Raw genomic sequence first — 21,047 nt, 5'->3', positions numbered from 1 at the left:
CTTACCACGGTCAGTGTACTTAATCCCCTTCACCTGTTTCATCCACCTTCCCTCTGGCAACCACTAGTTCTCTATGTTTAAGAATCTGTTTTTTTGTTTGTTTTTGCCTTTGTTCACTTGTTTTCTTAAATCCACATATGAGTGAAAACATATGGTATATGTCTTTCTCTGACTTATTTCACTTAGCATTATACCTTCTAGATCCATGTTGTTGCAAATGGCAAGGTTTCATTCTTTTTTATGGCTGAGTAATATTTCATTGTATATGTGGCTCACCTATTTTTTATCCATTCATCTCTGCATGGACACTGTTGCTTCCTTGTCTTGGCTTTTGTAAATAACGCTGCAGTGAACATAGGGATGCATATATCTTTTCGAATTAGTATTTTTGTTTACTTTGGGTAAAGACCCAGTAGTGGAATTGCTGGATCATACAGTATTTCTATTTTTAATTTTTTGAAGAACCTTGGTATTGTTTTCCATAGTGGCTGTACCAGTTTGCATTCCCACCAGCAGCGCACCACGGTTCCTTCCAGTACATTTTTTGTTTTTTTGTGAAGAGATTTTCTTAACATGCATATTAGAAGGAGAAAACAGGAATAAAATAATGTGGTACTCTGTCTCCATCTACCAATTAGTATTCATTTATTATGTAAACTAAAGAAGAAATAAAGCTAACAATCAACTCCATTTATTTCTTTATAAGAAGAGATGTAATAACACCCAATGTTGTATAACAAAATTATTATGTTTACTCTTTTTGTTTTGCCTTTTTTAAAAAAAAAATTTATTTAGGGAGTATGTGCGAGTTGGGGGGCAGAAGGAGAGGGAGAAGCAGATTCCCCGCTGAGCAGGGAGCCCAATGAGGGGCTCAATCCCATGACCCTGAGATCATAACCTGAGCAGATGCTTAACTGAGTCATCCAGGCACCTCTTTGTTTTGCTTTTTATCAAATTCTAACATTTCTTGTTCTGGTCAGTTCTATACTAATGAAGTAATAGCTTAGTCTGAGCATCTTTAATAGCTTTATGGCCACAGGAAATTAGAAATTAAAACTGATATTCATTGTTTTATTGTAAATAAAGTTGTAAAGAAGTTGTAAATATTGATAAGATAATCAAAAGACTTTGAAGCACAAAACTATTAAGATAAAATTCTGTGGGGTCAGAAAGTTGACATAAGAGTTCAAGGAGGAGAAGAAATGCAAAATTTCTTTCCCTTGAGGAGTTTATTTTGTCTTTAATTTTTTCAAGGACTTAACTTTTTTTGTAGCGGTTTTAGGCTCACAGCAAAGTTGAAGGGCCTTCTTTCACACATGAAGGCATGGCCTTCATTATTTTTACATATTTTAAAAATTGCTACTTAGAATCTATTGGATACATGTATAAGAAGTTTATTTTAAAATCTCAGCATTTATAATATCAAAAATTATAGTTTTGCAACTAAATACATTTGGAAAAATGTCAGCTATCAAGTTGAAAATGTAAGGGGAGCCTATTTTTAAAAAAAGTTCTCATAGGAAATAATGTGAACAAAAAGTGCTTCAAGACATCAACTCTAGACTGCATTGCCCTTTCTCTGCTCCACATTTTTTAATTGGCGAAACTTGTGCTCCTTAAAACATTTTGCTGTTCATCTCATAAGCTTGCTGTGGTGCTGCTGTCCGGAACTATCAAACTCCTTTCTCTCTTCATGTCTAGGTTCAGTACCTGTACCGAGTGTTCTGCAGGCTACGTCCTGGCATCTCTATCCTTGCCCTGCACGGCCGCCAGCAGCAAATGAGAAGGATGGAAGTCTACAATGAATTTGTCCGCAAGAGAGCCGCTGTGCTCTTTGCTACTGATATTGCTGCCAGGGGACTGGGTAAGAGCTTAGCAGAAAATATTCTGGGGCCATGGGTTATAGAATTTGCTTATAAATGGATGGATTTGGGAATTCATAGTTTCACTCAAAGAATTGGTCCTTCTTCTTTTAGAAAAACAAGTAAATTGAATTAAGGCTCTATAAGTGAAAATTTTGGTCATATTTTCATCTTTTGTGCTTATTTTTTATGAGAATAATCCTAGAGTCCTGAGGAGCCCACAAAATCAAAGGAGGATTAAAGGTTTAAAGATAGGAGGAAAAACTGCTCTTGTTTTTTTGAATATTGGAAACTTGATAAAATATGACAGCTCAGGGGCGCTTGGGTGGCGCAGTTGTTAAGCATCTGGCTTCGGCTCAGGGCGTGATCCCAGCGTTCTGGGATCGAGCCCCACATCAGGCTTCTCTGCTGGGAGTCTGCTTCTTCCTCTCCCACTCCCCCTGCTTGTGTTCCCTCTCTCTCTGGCTGTCTCTCTCTGTCTAATAAATAAATAAAATCTAAAAAAAAAAAAAAAGACAACAAGAAAATTTGAAGTCCAGTTTTTCACCAAATTTTTTTATTGTAAAGACATAATTTATTTAAGCTTTCAAGAAGTCACCAATACTATTTTATAGCTGGTGGCTTTGTGGTGGGGGGATGGGGTATGGAAGTAATTACAGGAAATAGAAATATGAATATACAACATGAGAATAAATAGGGGATAATTTAAAATTTTCAATTACTTTATGTTAACAACTGTGGCAGATTTTAAGCACACACAAAGAATATGTCCAGTGTACCCTCATATATACTTCCCAGCTTTAGTGATGATCTTTTTCATGATCCCCTTTTTCTTCCCATTTCCTTGTTCGTCGTGAAGTATTTTAAAGCGTATCTTAGACATCATATCCATTCATTCCTATGTGACTGGAGGCCGTAGCCAAGTATGCATATTTTTAACGCTCTCTAGCTTATGTTGTCATACCAAGACTTGGTAAAATCAGCATTTTGTATTTAACTTGTTTGGATCATGTAATTGTCTGCTGAGAGAAGTGGTGTACCAGTTGTCTCCGATCTTTTACTTTTGTGTTTTTAAGTTAATAGTTAAGATTTGCTTAGTTTGTGATCCCAGTTCTGATTTTTCTCAACTGTCCTAGCAGATGTCCCGTGCTTACTTTTCCAATAATTCAAACGCAGTCTGTTTCTCTCCTCCGTCTCCAGCTCTTGCCCAGACTGGTTGCTCCGTAAACTTCATGCACATTTGTCATCGACTCTTCTATCCAGATCGCTTCCTCTTTCTTAATTTATTTTCTCATTTTATTTTTAAAAATTTACAGTCTCATTTTCTAGGGGTGCCTGACTGGCTCAGTTGGTGGAGCATGTGACTCTTGGTCTTGGGGTTGTGGGTTTGTGTCCCACACTGGGTGTAGAGATTGCTTAAAAATAAAATCTAAAAAAATAAATAAAATCTCATTCTCTAATAGCTTCTTCAGTAAGGGTGCATGGGGGGCAAATTTGAGTTGTTATAGGCATTTCCTATTCTTGAATGATAGTTGGGGTGGGAATAGAATTCTAGGTTGAAATGACAGTTTTTGCAGTAATTTTCATATATTGTTTACACTCAGTACCACTTTTATATTATGGTAGTTATTAGACCCACAACTGTGTTGTCTAATGTGTTAGTAAAAAAGCATATACATTACTATATCAAAAATTTCAATAAAAAATAAAACAGCTTATAACTGTTTTCTATGTATTTTACCTTATGCACATAAAACCATTCTGAAAAGGGCTTCATAGGCTTCAGTTATAGTACAGAAATGTCAAAAACCTCTTTAGCTTATTTTAAAAAGTTTATATGAACATATTCATAAGCTATATATAAAGTAGTGGGTATAGAAAAAGTTTACATAAACAATGCTGTAGATGCTAGTATAGGATACTTGCTTTTGAAGTCTTCCCATTTTTTTTTTTTATGATTTAATTTTTTTTTTTAGATTTTATTTATTTATTTGACAGAGAGAGACAGCCAGCGAGAGAGGGAACACAAGCAGGGGGAGTGGGAGAGGAAGAAGCAGGCTCTTAGTGGAGGAGCCTGATGTGGGGCTTGAACCCAGAACGCTGGGATCACGCCCTGAGCCGAAGGCAGATGCTTAACCACTGCGCTACTCAGGCGCCCCTATGATTTTATTTTTAAGTCATCTCTACATTCTCCATGGGGCTCAAACTCAGAATTCAAAGATCACATGCTCTACTGAGCCAGCCAGGCGCCCCAAGTCTTTCAGTGTTGACATATAAAGATCCAGTGTGTTTTGTAGAGTGTCTCATGGTATGAATTGACCCATGCCTGGAATAATGAACATTGAAGTTTCACTCTTTTTATTCTAAAAATGTGCAATGAATATTCTGATGCTCTATTCTTAAGTAAGCATCCTAGAATTTTTTTAGAATACACCAGTATCCTTTCAAAACTTTTTTAACTGTTTTTTTTTTACTGAATTATCACATGCACATGGGTCAAAATAAGCTAGGTTCCCTAGTAGGCTCTACACCTCCTCGCTCTTCAGAAGCAATGCCTTAAATTTCTGTTAGTCCTTTTTTTGGTATTTAGTTTTATATTTTGAAGTGACATTCTTACACTGTACTTCTTAATTTTTACCAAATTTAGAAAAATTACCAGGGATTTCCTTTTGTTACCTCTCTGTCATTCCTCTTCTCCTACCTCTATCATTGTTTTTGGTTTTGTTTTGTTTTGTTTTAGTGCTCAGCCCGTTTCTGTGTTATAGAAATTGATCTGAAATCCTCACAGCAAAATCCACAGATGATTAAAGGTAGTTCTTTTAAGGAGTTGAGAACAGGGTGTCTGGAAATGAATGAAAACTTCTGTAGCCAGATAAGTGTATGGAATAATTATTGCTGAGAAATAAGAAAAGGGACTTAGAAAGACATCATTAATTCAAATGGAAATGGGAAGAGCAGGGAAAGTAAAGTTTCATTTAAATTGAGAACTCAGTTTTTTAGTTCACCAGGAGCCCATGAGAAGTGGTTTCTTTTAGGTTATTAAATATCAGGGTATTTCCTTATTTGTCTGACACAAAGCAATCTCTTCTGTGTCAGATACAAAATAATCTTCATATTCAAATGCTATTTATCAAAGGAGAATTGTTTATAATCTCTTGGTTCATGCAATTCATTTTATTTTTAATAAAGTTCACAGATTTTGATGTGATGGAAAGCCCTGGCAAATGATACTCTAAAATAAAAATAGTGGGTCACCTGGGCGGCTCAGTCAGTTAAGCATCTGCCTTCCGCTCGGGTCATGACCCCAGAGTCCTGGGATGGAGCCCCCTGGGATGGAGCCCCTCCTCTGGCTCCCTGCTTTGCAGGGAGTCTGCTTTTCCCTCTTCCTTTCTCCCTCCCTTCTCCCTCCCCCTGCTTGTGCTCTCTCTCTGTCAAGTAAATAAATAAATAAAATCTTAAAAAAAAAAATAGTACAGCAGGCTAGATCTTGAAACTGATTTCCTAACTTGACATTCCTTCTGTACAGATTTCCCAGCTGTGAATTGGGTTCTTCAGTTTGATTGTCCAGAGGATGCCAACACATACATTCACAGAGCTGGTAGAACTGCCAGGTAGGTGTGCTGACTCATTTCTTTGCTATTGCAGTTCAGAGGTGTACACTGTTGATAGAATGGTAACTGGTTAGCATCTTTCTGGAGAGCATGTGGTAATAATTATGCAAGCGTTAGAGTTCCTCCTCATACCTACATTCCACATTGAAACACTGATTTTAAGAAAACAGAGATGGGTAAACTTGCAGAAAGATGTTCATTTTACTGACCTTTGTAACTAATGGTTAAGAATTGGAAACAATCTAAATAATGCTAGTAGGGTTATGAGTAATTACGATTAGCCACAGATGGACTGTTTCTTTGGATTTACCTTGTACCATTTACTTTCTCACTGAAACTGGATGAGTATTTACAACATGGTTGTCAGTGAGACATTGATACTTGATGATGCAGGAGACACCAGAGCACCACCTGCTGGTCTGCCTGGTCCAACAGATACTTCCGATTTTTAAGTCACAACTTAAATGAGCTGAATGGTTTCTCAGAGATGGATCTTTAGACACAAGATTTAAACCATCTTCCAAGCGGTTAGTGTCATTCTCCAGCAGGCTTGCTCTTCTGCTTGCCCTGTGTCCGTTCCAGCAAGAAGCCCCAAGTGTCCCCTGTCCCTTGTTTATCTAGTAAATCTCCTTAGTGTGTAGTTATTTTAAATTGATTTGAATCCATAGTTTTTGGATGGCTTTAAATAAAAAAAATTTTTTTGGTCATAATTGGTGAATTTTGTTATATGTTTTGGCTGATGTGAAGGTTTTTCATGTCCTTTTGTAGCCTGAGAATAAGTAGAGCTCTCCTTCTGTTCATTTTTAATCTTCATAACATGTTTGATTGCTTGATTCACATTTACCTTGTGGGCCATTAAACATGGGCTATAATCAAAATGTACTCCACATTTCTTTTGTCCAGCATGAAGGGAGGGAATAACATAATAGTGAATGATAAAGCTATTTAAAAATAGCATTTATGTACTTCGGGGTCAAAAGTGTTTTTATTGCAATTAACAATATAATTTGAACAAGCAGTGGAGTTAGAAGTGGGTTCTGTATATGGCGTCCTCGTGCCTTCAGACAGACCTGCCTGTAGACTGGGGACATTTTGATTTCTTGTGGGGTCTAAGAAAATGGGGCCTGGGTAAAACAGAGGTCTTGTTTTCCATTTTAGAGGAAGGTGGGTGGTGTATCCTTGATCTTCGTATTGGGTACATGTGTAGGTTATCTTTCATAGTGAGAGTCTCAGAAGTGGTAGGTAGTGGTTGGTGGAATGAATGGTCCTCCACTGTTTCACACTCTTCAGTAAATGTGTAGCATGTATGAATTTGTATATGTACCTGTGCACACATTCGCATTTTAGATGAAGTGGGACATGGCTTCTCACGAGCATACTGCTCTAGGGGCACATGGGCTTATTAGTTGTGCCATTTGGTGTTGACATAGGGCAAACGGATTTCTTTATAGAACACTTTTATTGATTGATTTGATTTGTCAGAGAGAGAGCGTGAGAGTGCACAAGCAGGGGGAGAGGCAAAGGGAGAGATAGAAGCAAACTCCCCGCTGAGCCCCCCCACCCCCCATACTCGGGGCTCCATCGCAGGATCCTGGGATCATGACCTGAGCTGAAGGCAGACGCTTAAGCAACTGAGCCACTCTACAGAACTCTTTTAAACAGTATTTTACAATTATTCTTCCTCTATGAAGATGATTGGACATCTCACTGCATCAGAAAACAGTTCACCAGAGAGCGTTATTTCGGGGTCTTGGGTTCCCAGAGAGGTGGTTGAAAATCTTATATAGTTGAACATACCAGGGTGAATGTTAAATTGGTCCTAATGACGAGATGAAGAGTAGCTACAGCAACATCACAATTGTGTTTGAAGAGATGATGCTAATTTGAAAAACTATTGTAATGCAGTTTCTGATGTCATTAATTTTTAGAGTATAAGTCTGTTTGATCCCTTGTAACCAATTAAAAATGTTTTAATCAACTCTTTTAGATGAATAGTCAGTGGAAATGTTTAGGATATGCAATGCTTATTTTTTCTTGGGCAGTTTAATAAAAAAAATAGCGAAATTGCAGTTTAAAAGTTGCCATTAATGGGCTTACAGATAATTAGAAAGTTTCGTGGGCCATGAGACTGGATAATTGAATTGAATAAAGGCTAAATTAAAATTTGAAACTAATTACAATCCTGTGTTTATGCTGTAATTAAAACTGAGTTGCCAGACAGTGTTTACTTGTGGAAGTGAGCTATAATATATGAATATAGAGAAATGAATTCAGTGCTTTGTGGCAAAATAGCTAAAGTTTGAGGAATCTTTTTTTCCTTTCTGTGTTTTAGCTGAGTGAAAATAGTGATTCCGGTACTTGTCTTGAGGTACTTTGTTTTAATTGATTCACCTAAATTTCTCTTGATCCTTAGTGTTGAGAAATGTTTTGTCTTTTTTCCTTAACCATTCACACCCCTTTTAACAAAATGATCTCATTTAGAGACAAGTGAGGCAAGGAATATGAACATAATTTTTATCAAGCTGTATTCTGTGAGGCATTGTACTTAAAAACAATTGTGTTTAGGGCTTGCAGTTTTTGGTACTCATCAAACCAAGCTTTTCCATTTCTTAAGATAATACCCATTTGAAAATAAAAAATTTGGAAATGGAAAGTAGGCATACATCAGATACTCCTTTTTTTTTTAATTTTAAATTATTTTTTTAAAGTAGGCTCCATGCCCAATGTGGAGTCCAGTGCAGCACTTGAACTCACAACCCTGACGTCATGACCTGAGCTGAGATCAAGTGTTGGATGCTTAACTGGCTGAGCCCCCCAGGCACCCCACTCACCCCACTCCTCTTTTTTTTTTTTTTAATGCTTTTGTTTGGGGAGTAGAGTTCTGTGGATGGAAGGTGTGAGTTATGTATAACTGTTCGTATGTAACTGCTGGGAGTTTAAATATAAAAGGTGAGTGTGCCTGGCTGGCTTAGTCGGTAGAGCATGCTACTCTTGATCTCAAGTTCATCAGTTCAAGCCCCACGTTGGGCCTAGAGCTTACTTTAAAAAAAAAGATGAGTTCATATATGGGCAACTGTTGTTTTCCAGAGTCGGGTTAAAATAATTCCAGCTGAGCCTTACTTGCCTGTCTCAGACTTTGTGAGCGATGTAGATGGCGGAGTGTGGTTCCACGAGGGGGCAGCAGAGGCCGTCTCTTTGCATCGCACACTCCCTGGCAGCAGTTTAGATCAACAACAGCAAAGATGAAGATGCAAAGTAGTTAAAATTTCTGCTGTGATAACTTTGAAGAGTTAATGGTTTGTGGAAAATACTGGTACTTTATGGAATAGATAATAAAGAGAATTTTTTAAAAGTGTCCTTAATTGTTTTGTAAACTGAAATAATAAAAGTGAAAAGACAATTTCCATGAGCCTTAATTTACTGAAGGTTACTCTGAATATGTTAGGTATGAGATGGGAGCAATCTTTGCTAGTAAAAATTCTTGCTTCTTTAATTCCTTTAGCTTAGAGTTATGAAGATCCTATCTTCAGCCTGCTTCTTCTAGGTAGATAATGCTTCTTTACATTGCCTTCTGCCTTGGTCTAGTTGCTGTTTAGAATTTAAAGTTTTTTTAAAAAGGGCAAAACTAGTTCTTTATTTTGCATCAGGAAGCATTGAGCTGGGATAGAGACGGGCCAGGTTAGCTACAGAGGTGAGTAAGTGGGCTGATATTTTTTAGGAGTCCTCGGTTAGCTCCAGGCGCTTCCCCCTTGCTCTCCAGCTGTCTGTTTCCCATACAGCGGGTGGGGTGATCCCTTTAAACACAAGTCAGATCATGTCATTCCTCTGATGGTTTCCTGTTCACACCGAATAAAAGCCAGTGACTTGCTATTATTCAACCCCGTCCAACCTTACTTTCTATTCCCCTCTGCCCCATGCTGGTCGAGTTCTTTCTCCTTCATGCTGGGCATGTTCCCCCCATCCCCCATGGTCCCTTTATGTTACTGTTTCTTTTGCTGGAATGGTTTTTCCTTGAGCATCCTCATGGCTATCTTTCTTAACCCGAGCCAGCCACTCCTCTTCACCTCACTCTGTACTTTCTTTTTTCCATAGCACTTAATACCTTCAAATATACTAGAGCTTTTCCTTATGACATTGTTTCTGTTTCTCTTCACTGGAATGTAAGCTCCATAAAGGCAAAGAAATATGTCTACTTAATTGATATACCTACCCCAAGCGCTTAGAACGGGGCTTGGCACAGAGTAGACAATTGAGATAACACAATTAATTTATCAAATCAGACTCATGAATCAGAGCTTACCCGAAATTAATTAATCTACTGCAGTATAACAAATTACCCCACAGTGTAGTAGCTTAAAGCAAGAACCATATATTATCTCACGGTTTCTGTGGATCGGGAATCCAGTGCAGCTCTGTCGGGTCCCCTGGCTGCTCATCTGGGTCCTTACAAGTCTGTTTTAGGCACTACTTTTATATGTGTTTTCTTCTTGTTTTTAATGTATAAAAACTTAGTTTAGTCTTTTTTTAAATTCTGGGGACAGAGTTGATAGACTCTAATGATTTCTACCCTTTCTCTGTGAACTCTTTAAATCCTTGTTCTTAATCAGTTTGTTAGAATCTTTCCATGCAACACACGTTAGCCAACTTGATTTCTTTCCAATTACCATGAACTTTGTTTGTCAAACTGTTGAGCCTGTTGTGGTGTACCTCCTTGTATTTCCAAGATCTAAACGCTACATGTGACTTTATTTTTCCCAGAATATTTCCCAGTCTGTCCTTTTCTCTTAAATCTAGTGTAGAGTCTTTAGGTATTCTGTGAGTCAGAGATCCCCTTTTTCCTGGAATAAGCACTCCTTTGTGCCACGTTGTGCAGGAGGAACAGAACAGTTGGAGTCTGATTCCCGTGGCCCTCTATGTGCATGTGCAGGGCTGACTGCACTGTTGTTGCTCAGTGACAGACGCCATGGGGCTGGTTGCCACAGGTAAGGCTAAGGTGTAGGGAGGAGAAAACGAGATGCAGGAGGGGGACAAAAAGAAGGCTGTGGGATAGCAGAGTGTACCCAAGAGTTGTCTCTGTTTGTCCACCTCCTGGTCCTACTTATATTGTGAACAACGACTAGTATGTTAAGAATCACAGATTATGCTAAGTGAAGTAAGTCAAGCGGAGAAAGACAATTATCCTATGGTTTCACTCATTTATGGAACATAAGAAATAGCAGGAAGATCGATAGGAGAAGGAAGGAAGAATGAAGCGGGGGGTAAATAGAAGGGGGAATGAATCACGAGAGACTATGGACTCTGGGAAACAAACTGAGGGCTTCAGAGGGGAGGGGGGTGGGGGGTTGGGATAGGCCGGTGATGGGTATTAAGGAGGGCACGTATTGCGTGGTGCACTGGGTGTTATATGCAAATAGTGAATCATGGAACACTACATCAAAAACTAGGGATGTACTGTATGGTGACTAACATAACATAATAAAAAATTATTATTAAAAAAAAAGAATCACATGTATAGAACTTTAGATTCTGAAGGGACCTGGATCATCTCCTTCACACTGTTAATTTATAAATAAGAATATATGGTGATAAAGTGACTCATTATCCAAGGTTATAAAGCTAATGAATAGTACAGCTGGGGCTCGGATTCAGTTCTTTTGACTCTAAATCCAGTCTGCTTATGCAACCCCTGGTGGTTTGTTTGCATCTGTTCACTCACCAAATATTTAGGGAGCAGTTTTTAGGTACAAATGTATGGTAGGTAGGAAACGTGCATTCATATATGTCCTCAACTTTCCTGGTTAAGATAAGGAGAAGTACCGTAACATTGATAGTACTAAGATGTGTGCGTGAAGTGAGGATGACAGAAAAGATGTAGATTTTAAAAGCATATACATTTTTTTGATTTTTACTTCATAATAACTTGTGTTTTGTTATAAAAATAGTGTTTATTCACTGTATAGATTCTAGATGTTGGCAGGACATGCCACCTACATCTCACCACCTAGAAACATTTTCACGTATGTGTGCATACGTATTTTTTAAATTACAAAAAGGAAATTATTCTAACAGATTCTCTTCCAACCTGATCTGTAACTTGGAGAACCAGGCTGGGAGAACTGAGAATAGCCAGGCAGTTGTGAGCTCTGCCAGATCTTGCAACAGCAGTAGTTAGACATCTGAATGGGCAAAGTTTAAGGGATACTTAAAGTCTCAGCTAGAGTGAAGTTGGTGTGTTGGGGAATAGGCATTGGAGTAGTTGAGGACTAGTGGTCATTGGGTAGAAGGCAAATTATTGTCAGAATGGCAGGGCTTTTCTACTTCTTCTGGCCAGAGTCTGTTTCGAGGTTATTATTTCAGTGGAAGAATTACCATTGGGACCCAGAAGTCAGTGGCCTGGGTCTCCCAAGTTTAGCTAGAAATGTTAGCGAGCTGTAGGATGTGAAGGTAAGCTTCTTGGTGTCAATCAATCATAATCAACCTATTAAGGATCCTTCTTTCTCGAGGGAGTCCTGGTAGAGCTGAAAACGATAGTGAACTGGAAGTTTACGCCTCTGATATATAATGATTAGCCAGTGGTTTTTGTTCTAGATTTCTGGTGGGGCTTTTTTTTTTTTTTTTTTTGGATAGCTTCTTGATCTTTCCAGAAATTTATTTGCCTCTTCTACCAGTTGCTTGCATATAAAAGACTGGCAAATTAATGTAAAATGAAGTTTCTCTTAAATTCTAAAGGGCTGCATAAATGTAACATGGTATTACTACTGACGGTGAAAATGAGATTTTTTTGTTGTGTTTCAGATGCAGGGCTTTTTATTTGGTGCCTAGCATGTTTCTTACAATAACCTGTCGAATATGGAGTTCCAAAATGTAGATCTTGTGAAGAACGTTTATTTCTCTTTACACATATACCAAGCCTCAGTCCTTGGATATTGCTTTTGAAATATAAAAAGCCAGCTCATGGGTAAATAGACTATCCTTCGAAGCATTTGGAAAAAAAAAAAAAAAGAAATGTACTTCTGGCATCTTTTTAGATATGTTTTTATATCGGAAATGAAAGCTTACTGGAAATTTTTGGGTATTGGTGTGGGGGAGGTATTTGTGCTTTACGTTGTTGTAGGGAAAAGATGTGTGTGATGTTGAATAGGCCACATCATCAAGTGGCCAGTGATGATCTTTTTGATACATGCTTGCCTTGTGGGATTCGACTTTGGACGTTTTTTCCATTTTCCTCTGGGAATTTTGTTCTTTTAAATATCAGTGTTGCACTCTGTCCTAACCTTGTACAGATCTGTCTTTTAGCTGTTACAGTTGTAAAAAGTTTGAATATGGCCCTTTTGTGACTTGAATCCTGATCCATTCTTCCAGATTATCCCTGGTTGGGTGGATGAATGGGTAGACAAGATAGATGTAATGATTAAGGCTTATTATTCCTACTTCTGAGTCCGTCTGAAGATCCAAGGGCTTCAGTGGTGCTGTTTTGATACCTTCGAGATTTCTCTTTACCCCTGTACCAGCTTCGGAAGTTGAGAGGCTCTCAGAGACCTTGTCTGCTCTGGGTGTCACCTCACTACTTCATATACTAGTGATTTCTGCCTTCACAGATGGTTTAGTCCAGCGCTGCTTAGGGGAAATGCTTTAAATTCATATTTCTTCATAGCAAATGATGATGAAACATTTTGAATTGTAGTAGTTGGTGTAGAAATATAATGAGGAAGGTATTTGGTATTAGTTTCTCATTTATGAAACAGTAAAAGCAGTAAATGTATGTTCAGCCTTACTCCTTTCTCTCCCTGTTTAATACACATGCATTTAGAAACCCTAGAAAAAGCTAATAAGCATGAAGGAGGTGAAATTATCCACTGGACTTGCTCAAATGCTGCCTTTTCTCCCTGGAAAACTTGACTCTCCCCTAATTTGGACTAATTCCTAATTTTTTAGGTCTCTGCTCCTAGATGTCATTTGCTCAGAGCAGTTTTTTTGACTCCTGGACAACATTCAGTAGAGCTCTCTATTATGTCTTTACAGCTTCCGGTATGCCTACCGTAACACTCCTACCACTTTATTGTTAGTTACTGCTTTTGCTGTCTGTCCCTGATAGTCTGTAAGCTCTGTGACAGCCAGAACTATGTCAGTTTTAGTGCCTGGCATTTAGTGGCCCCTTCAACTTTTGTTTAATTTATGAATTAAAGAGAACTTTTAGCACTTTTGGTAGATTTTATTTCATACTTTTCTGTGTGTGTGTGCACATGTATACAGATGCTTCTGTAAAGATATTGTACTGGCATTTCACCTTGTGTGTAGGAGTGGAGTTTTGAAATCAGCATGAGGTGAAAATTACTCTTCTGTCTTTATAGTACCCACAGTAATTCAACACAGCTAGTTTCCCCCTCCAGTGTTCAGTGATAAAATTGTCCTCACATACAGTGATGATATTCTAGCTCTCTAGACACAGGCGTCCAGAGCCGTCCAAAACCACACACTGATGTCCCTTTCTGGCACTCTTTTCTGCTGTCCATTTAGTTACTCTGGCTTCAGTTGGATTTCTGCTATCTTTAGTTAACTATGTTTGCTTTGTATTTCTGGTTTCTCCTCCTTTGTTCATGCTATTTCCCTCTTTGGAAGACCTTAGATTTTCCCTTTTTTTGTTGACTTTTAAGGTCCTCCTCAGATTCCATCTGCCCTGACAGGTTTGTGTTTCTCTGGCTGACCCCGAGTGGTCTCTTTCCACTTCTGAGTTTGTGGCATTTATTGCCCTTGGTCGTCCTTTTACATTTAGTAATGTACCATCTTGGGGGATGTTCTATGGGATCTCTTGCTTTTGTGTGTGTGTGTGTGTGTGTGTGTGTGTGTGTGTGTTCTCTAGGCAGCTAGATTGTTAGATCACTGAAGACAGGGATATTCTTCTATTTCTTTGTGTTGTTCACAGTTTATGCCTGTCACCTTTCTCACTAAATTATTTATTTATATATGAAAATTTGCTCCTCATATTATAGCATGAACCCTGAATAGAGTGCTTTGATGAGAATACTTTTTCTTTTGTTTCTTTTTAAAAAAATTCCACAAACCCCAATTCCATTTTGTCGTACTGCTTGCACACAATGGCTGACACTGAGTTATCACGGAAATCTGTATGCGAGTGGCACAAAAAGCTTAAGTACTCTGTGCACTGTGGCCCACTTAAATAGAAATTTCTGGTGGTATAAAATGAAATAAGAATTTTACTAGGTAAGGGACGAGAAGTGCATGGATTGGAGGTTAGGTTTTCATTTGAGTAGAGATCCATTTCTTAAAACTGATGCCACTAAACAGTGTTACTCCCAAGGTATAAAATCCCCAGAAAGATGATTTGATTTCCTTAATGTATTGGGTACCATGTTTCTTAAATTACTAATTATATTACAATTCTCTTGTGGCTTGAATGGGAAATTGTCTTTTTGCTATAAGTAAAGAGGTATTTAAGAAATCTTTTTAGGGGCGCCTGGGTGGCTCAGTCCATTAAGCCTCCGACTCTTGATTCTGGCTCAGGTCATGATCTCAAGGTCGTGAGATCGAGCCCTGTGTCAGGCTCTGTGCTATGCATGGAGCCTGCTTAAAATTGTCTCTCTTCATCGCCCTCTACCCCTTTTTCCTTAAAGAAAAAAAAGAAAAAGGAAAGCTATTCTTTTTAATTGATTTGTTTCTTAGGATCTGGCTCTCCTGTGGTAGAACTTAAAAGTCGCTCAGAATTATTATTAGTGGTGAAATTTTGAAAAAGATGCTCAGAGCCCTAGTTTTCTCTTGTCACAGAGGTTAAAAAAAAATGGTATTCCTTATATTTACTAATTAGGTGAAGTTGCTTCTGTGTTACCTATTCATAAGCCTATTAAAATGTAAAATGCAGATTGCACTGATGTGGAAGGGATTTTTTGTTTGTTTGTTTAGGTACAAAGAGGATGGTGAAGCCTTATTAATTTTGCTTCCCTCAGAAGAAAAAGGGATGGTGCAGCAGCTTCTCCAGAAAAAAGTGCCTGTGAAGGAAATCAAGTAAGAACTGCTGGGTGTCTTGATGTGCTTGTTAGGAGAACAGAGGCACAGAATTATTATGCTGAATTATGTACACTTAATTCCCTCCTCTCTCTTGTCTTCTGCTGTCTGGTTTGTGACTTTTTTGTTTACTTTTTTTTTAAAACAAGTTTTGAAGACTGTTCATGGAGAAAATAAGATGAAACAGAGAACTTGTTACCTTCAGCAGGCATGGGGGGTTGAGAGGATTATACCTCTTGGATGAGATTTGTAGGTTTTGTGTCCATTTTGGGAGATTGTGCTGTTTGTTGAAGATATTTAGATTGTCAGCAGAATTGATCAGGATCAAAGTTTCACCTGCACTGGGGTCCTTGAAACACTGGCTTTTCTTGGAAGGAAATAACTTGGACGGTGTTTGCGGGGGTGGGGGAGGTGAAGGGGGAGCTGAGGGGTTGGGTAAGCGTTCTATGGAACAAGGCTGTGAGTTGTTAATTGTTGAGGTCTAGTGAGGGTTTTCTACCTTTTGTGTCTGATTTTATATGTGATTTTATAATTAAAAGAAGGTAAAGAACACCTCATCTATCCCCACCTACCACCACCCTGGCTTTGCAGAAGCAAAGTGGTTCAGTCTAAACTCAGAGAAACGAGTGGAATTTCTTTTGTGAGACATAGACCCCCAAAAGAATTTCATTCTTCCGTGTAGCCTCCCTTGGTGGGATTTGTTATTATGCCTTATTTCCAGATAAGGAAAACATTATTTATATCTTTTAGCTAGTTATTTATTACTTGAAACTAGTTTTATGATATTTGACTGAAAATGGAAGTACTTACAAAACTGACATTAGATTTCATTTATTTTATTTCATGGACAGTAGATCTCCCATGAGAGGCTACTTTCTAACCTCATGGATGTAAGAAGTAACCAGTGATAATTGGATGTTAACCTTAGTATCTTTCACTCAGCATGGGGCGTTGAGAGATTTCTGATCTTGATCCCCCCCCCACATTACGCATAATATGTGAGAGTCAAATTTATGTCTAGTGTAATTTCAGTCTACTCTGGCTCCTAAATGAGAAATAAAGTTATAGATTTAAAAATATTGAGGAAAATAAGAAAATGCTGTATGCTGTCTTTCGTTTCTAAAATTGAGATGTTCTAGTTTAACCTTTCTTTTTTGTTATAAAGAATCAACCCAGAAAAACTTATTGATGTCCAGAAAAAATTGGAATCATTTTTAGCACAAGATCAAGATTTAAAAGAAAGAGCTCAAAGGGTAAGTCATTGGTAAATTGGATACCTTAGTTGGAATGAACCATATAATAAAGTTAAAATTCATCGTTTTCTAGTACTTCTAGGTTTCATGGTTATACCTCAGATATTTAGAGCAATTTGCAGATAACTTTATCGTATTCTTTAACTTTTATAAAGATAATGAATTTTTTAGAGTAACCTGGGAAACTGTCAGTCAACTCTGTGATTCTTTAGCAAACTTACTGTAATTTTTTATGTTAGGTTAAATTTCTAGAAAGCCTAGCATTTTTACTAAATTGTCTTTAGGAATGAAATTTTAGTCTATAAATATGACTTAATGTTCCCAAATTACTTTTTTGACTTAGAAATCCTTTTGACTAGCAAATACAAAGAATTCTCACTTTCAGTTAAAATTACTTTTTAGTTCTTAGAGTGCCCAGCAGCAGATGCTTAGGAAGGGAGGAAGGGAAATAATTTTGTGTTGTGCTTACAGCTACCCAGTCTTTAAATGGACAAATATTTGAGTCCCTGTTATAAAGATCTTTTCACCATGGTTTTACTTACATTGGAGTTATGAGATCTACATATGATCTCTATCTCTGTATCTCCCATAACATATCAGCAGTGAGTTAAGAGGTTTAGGATTCAGAGGTTGGATTCTATTTCAGCAGATAGATGAAGTGAGGGGAAGGAAGTAAGAGGAGATGTGGACGTCTACATCCTAAGTAGATAAGAGTCTGAGCGGAAGAACCGGTCAGTAGTAAGGCTTTTATGTTATGGTTTGGAAACTGGAATTCTCGGGAAGGAAGTTTTATTTAAAGAGCAGATCTTACATTCTTTTTTAAAAATTAACTTATGTTATATTTTATCAAGTTAGCTTCACTGTGCTTAAAATAACGTGAGTGATGAAAGCTAAAATTTGAATGCTTACTTGGTGTTAAGCACTTAGTCATGACATGACTCTGCTACATGGTAGTTTGATATGCTCTTAACTTCGTCTTCCCAGCAACCCGTTAGGGAGGTGGTATCGATGTGATTTTATACAGGAGTAAATAGATTGAGAAAATCAAAAATTGTCCAGGGTCACATAAGCTATTAAGTAGCAGGCCTGAGACTGCAATCATTGTGTGACTTTCTTCAGAACTTCCATGATACATCAGGAGAAATATAAGAAAACCAAATGTGGAACTGTGCAAAGTTGAATTTCTAGCAGCTCACTTCACCTGAAACCTAATGAAAAGGGCCTTTAAACGAAAAAAATTTTTTTCTTAATCTTTGAACATGCAAACATTTGTGTGCATATTTTGTCTAGTAGACATACTTTAAGAGTTAAATCTCTCTTTTAACAGCTTTGGTAATAGTATGCACATTAAAAAATATTATACATGAATTCTGAAATGTCACGACTTACTCCATACCTAAGAGGTCATTCAATTATGAATCAGGAAATAAGGAACATTGGAAGGATGTTTCACTGGTTTGTGCATACAACAATGAGCCTTCCAGAACAAAGATTATAGAATGCACATTGAAATAAATGATGTGATTTATTGGGTGTCACGCATGGTTTAGCAGAATGGCTAACTGCATTGCAAGCAGCAGCAAGCTATCCAGTCTCAAAGAAGTGATTTTCTAGCCTTTGATTATAATCTGGATAGAACAAAAACAATAGGCAACAGGGGTGATTTTTTTTTTTTTTTTTTGGTGAATAATTGTAGGGGAAAAAAATTATCCTTGAACTGGAGCCATTCATTGTTTTTCAGGCTTACGGAGACAGGGAAAATGGTTTGAAGAAAGGATTAGTGTAAAGTTAGAGCAAATGTGAAGTTCAGGAAATATAGAAATGGGAATTAAATATACTTTGCAAACATAAAATTTTAAAATAATAAATGCTTGCTTAGATGTGTTTCATGATCTTTGTTGCCTGACTATGTTAAGGCTGACAAAGGATCAGGATCATGTTTACTTTTTGGTTTATATAGTTCTTGGTATAAAGATACCTTTTTTTCTTTTTAAACACCAAAGAAAAATAGCACAAGTTGATGATGACAAATTAATTGACATCATCATATAAAAGGGAAGGCTTTAGAAATAAACTTTTTTCTGCCATGATTTTGTCAAGCTTAATTTAAATACAGTAACATTTTACTTTGTTGGAAAACATATCCTTGGACTACTGAAATAATTACTAATAGCTTGCTAATATTTATTGGTATTTACTGTATTCCAGAATATATGCCCAGGTACTCTAGATGCATGTTTTTTGGTTAATTTCTCCCGTAACACTTGAAGTAGAAGGTACTATGATCTTTGCTAGACGAGGAAACTGGCAGAGGCCCAAGAGATTTGCTCAGCTAGTGAGATAAGGAGCTCAGATTGTCATCTGTATGATTCCAAAGCCTACATTTCCCCCGCATGATAGCGTATTGCAGCAGGATGATACTAACTTCTAGAATAGCTTTTTGAGGTGATATTCTATGTTGAGTTGGCTTGATGAAACCAAATTTAAAGTCTTATCTAATATTACAGTTCTAAAAAGGCAGGTTTTTTTTTTTTTTTGGTGGAAAGGAGATATGCTCAACTATTTTTTAAGATTTTTCACTGCTATTGAATTTATCCCTTTGGTTAATTTTCTTTTATCTGGTTTAAGTTTGCTTTCCATTCCTATTATATATCATGCATTGAAACCACTTATTTTTACAGTGTTTTGTCTCCTATATACGCTCCGTGTATCTGATGAAGGATAAAGAAATATTTGATGTGAATAAATTACCTATACCTGAATATGCCCTGTAAGTATTCATATTACAGTTTTGATTTGAATCCTCAAATAGAGCTCATTTATGTGAAACCTGGTTCTCTGAGAGGCCTTGTTGAAACTGCTTGGCCTTACCTTAAAAGAATCTGTTAAAGATCTGTAAAGCAAAAGATTATGTAAACTAGAAAATAGGTGAGTATTCATTTCTTGTTGCCATACAGAAGTTTGTTACTTGTAAGTGAAAATTTCTGAAAGTTACACTGGCAGTTTCCTATAATTTTGTCTTAAAGGAGATGGAGAACAATTGCTAAGCATTGTTGGAAATCTTAAATGTCTGCAGTCGTCTTGTTCTTTGGAACGCTGGCCTGGAACACTGTAGACCGTCCTTTTTTTATGCTTTTGATATGAGTTTCCTTGTCATTTCTTCCCTTATTTTAGGTTGATCCCTATAACTGCTTGCTTTTTGCCTGAATATTTTTTGTGTCTTGGTGTTTCTTAGAGGTACTCACAGTTACTATGGCAAAATGTCCCTGTTTAGTAATTGAGGTTACTATTACATAAAAAAGGGACTCTTGGTTTTGTGTTGGCTTGTATTTGATGGACTTTTTTTCTTAACCTTTTTAGCTATAAAGGAGAGATGCTCATTTTTCAGTGGAGTTCTACCTGTGGGACAAGCATTGACAAAATCCTATAGAAGCACCCTTGAGGTTAATCATATATTAAATGTCAGCATAAAATTTCCCAGTCTGTGATGAAATATGTATTTTCAAGGCAGGGTCGGTGTATTTGTCCTGCTCTCCAGGAATTTGAATGACTTTACCCGTAAATGGAGTCTGATAAAAACTCGTATCTGGGGGAGCTGCTGTTTTCTGCTTCATGTTAGATTGTGAGTTTAGTATAACTGGTAATTTGTCAGTTGTAATGTTTTAGAATGATTGAAATTGCTGTATAACAGTGTGAGGCTCCTGACTCTCTCTGTAGGTAATTGATGGAAAACTGACTTCCGTGGATATAACGTGTTTTTGTCATTTATCTATTTATGTAGCAGTTACTAATTTCGCCATTTCTGAATACAATTCATGGTTTAGGTTATTGGCTCCTTTTTTGTACTTTACAAAGAAGTTCTATCCTGGTTTTCTGATTGACCTACTGAGATACTAGCAAATGGGAGGCACAGGACTTTAACACTGGAGGGTCATATTTATGGGACGTCTTGTTGCTGCAAATGCCAGGAAACCTCATCTGTTCACAGTTGAAGACCTTTGCTTTTTATTGGTGATGTTTAGGGAAGGCAGAAAGTTAACTTCTGAGCCTAAATAATTGGTACAGTTTAATGTGGTGTTTCTTAATTTTTGTGGCTGTTTAGACGTGTAATTTCCTGGATGTATAAATTCCTTTAGAAGCCCTTTGTTACCTAAAGCAGTGTGAGGTATGTAGGATATAATGAATGTTTTTAAAAATTATTTTCCTAAAGAAACATGTTTTGAACAGCTAATATGTATAGTTCATTGTGCTGGATGTTAAAATTATAGATGTATGTACTCCTACCTTAAAGGAGCTCCAAG

The 21,047-nt window shown here is 37.3% G+C and overlaps 1 protein-coding gene across 1 annotated transcript in view; it reads left to right on the top strand.

The window, feature by feature from the left end:
* The window catches only part of DDX10 (DEAD-box helicase 10), a 255,608-nt gene that overhangs the window by 24,119 nt on the left and 210,442 nt on the right, over nucleotides 1-21,047 (top strand). Inside the window, exons 8-12 of the mRNA XM_045797727.2 lie at nucleotides 1,702-1,864; nucleotides 5,389-5,473; nucleotides 15,392-15,493; nucleotides 16,659-16,746; nucleotides 19,428-19,516. Coding sequence (XP_045653683.2) covers nucleotides 1,702-1,864; nucleotides 5,389-5,473; nucleotides 15,392-15,493; nucleotides 16,659-16,746; nucleotides 19,428-19,516 — 527 coding nt within the window. The remainder of the gene's footprint in view (nucleotides 1-1,701; nucleotides 1,865-5,388; nucleotides 5,474-15,391; nucleotides 15,494-16,658; nucleotides 16,747-19,427; nucleotides 19,517-21,047) is intronic.

The sequence above is a fragment of the Ursus americanus genome, chromosome 16 (genome assembly GCF_024610735.1).
Source record: "Ursus americanus isolate L20-20 chromosome 16, mUrsAme1.1.p, whole genome shotgun sequence".
In the NCBI taxonomy this organism is placed as follows: domain Eukaryota; kingdom Metazoa; phylum Chordata; class Mammalia; order Carnivora; family Ursidae; genus Ursus; species Ursus americanus.
The sequence above is the reverse complement of the archived record's forward strand: the minus strand, read 5'-3'. Positions and strand labels throughout refer to the sequence as shown.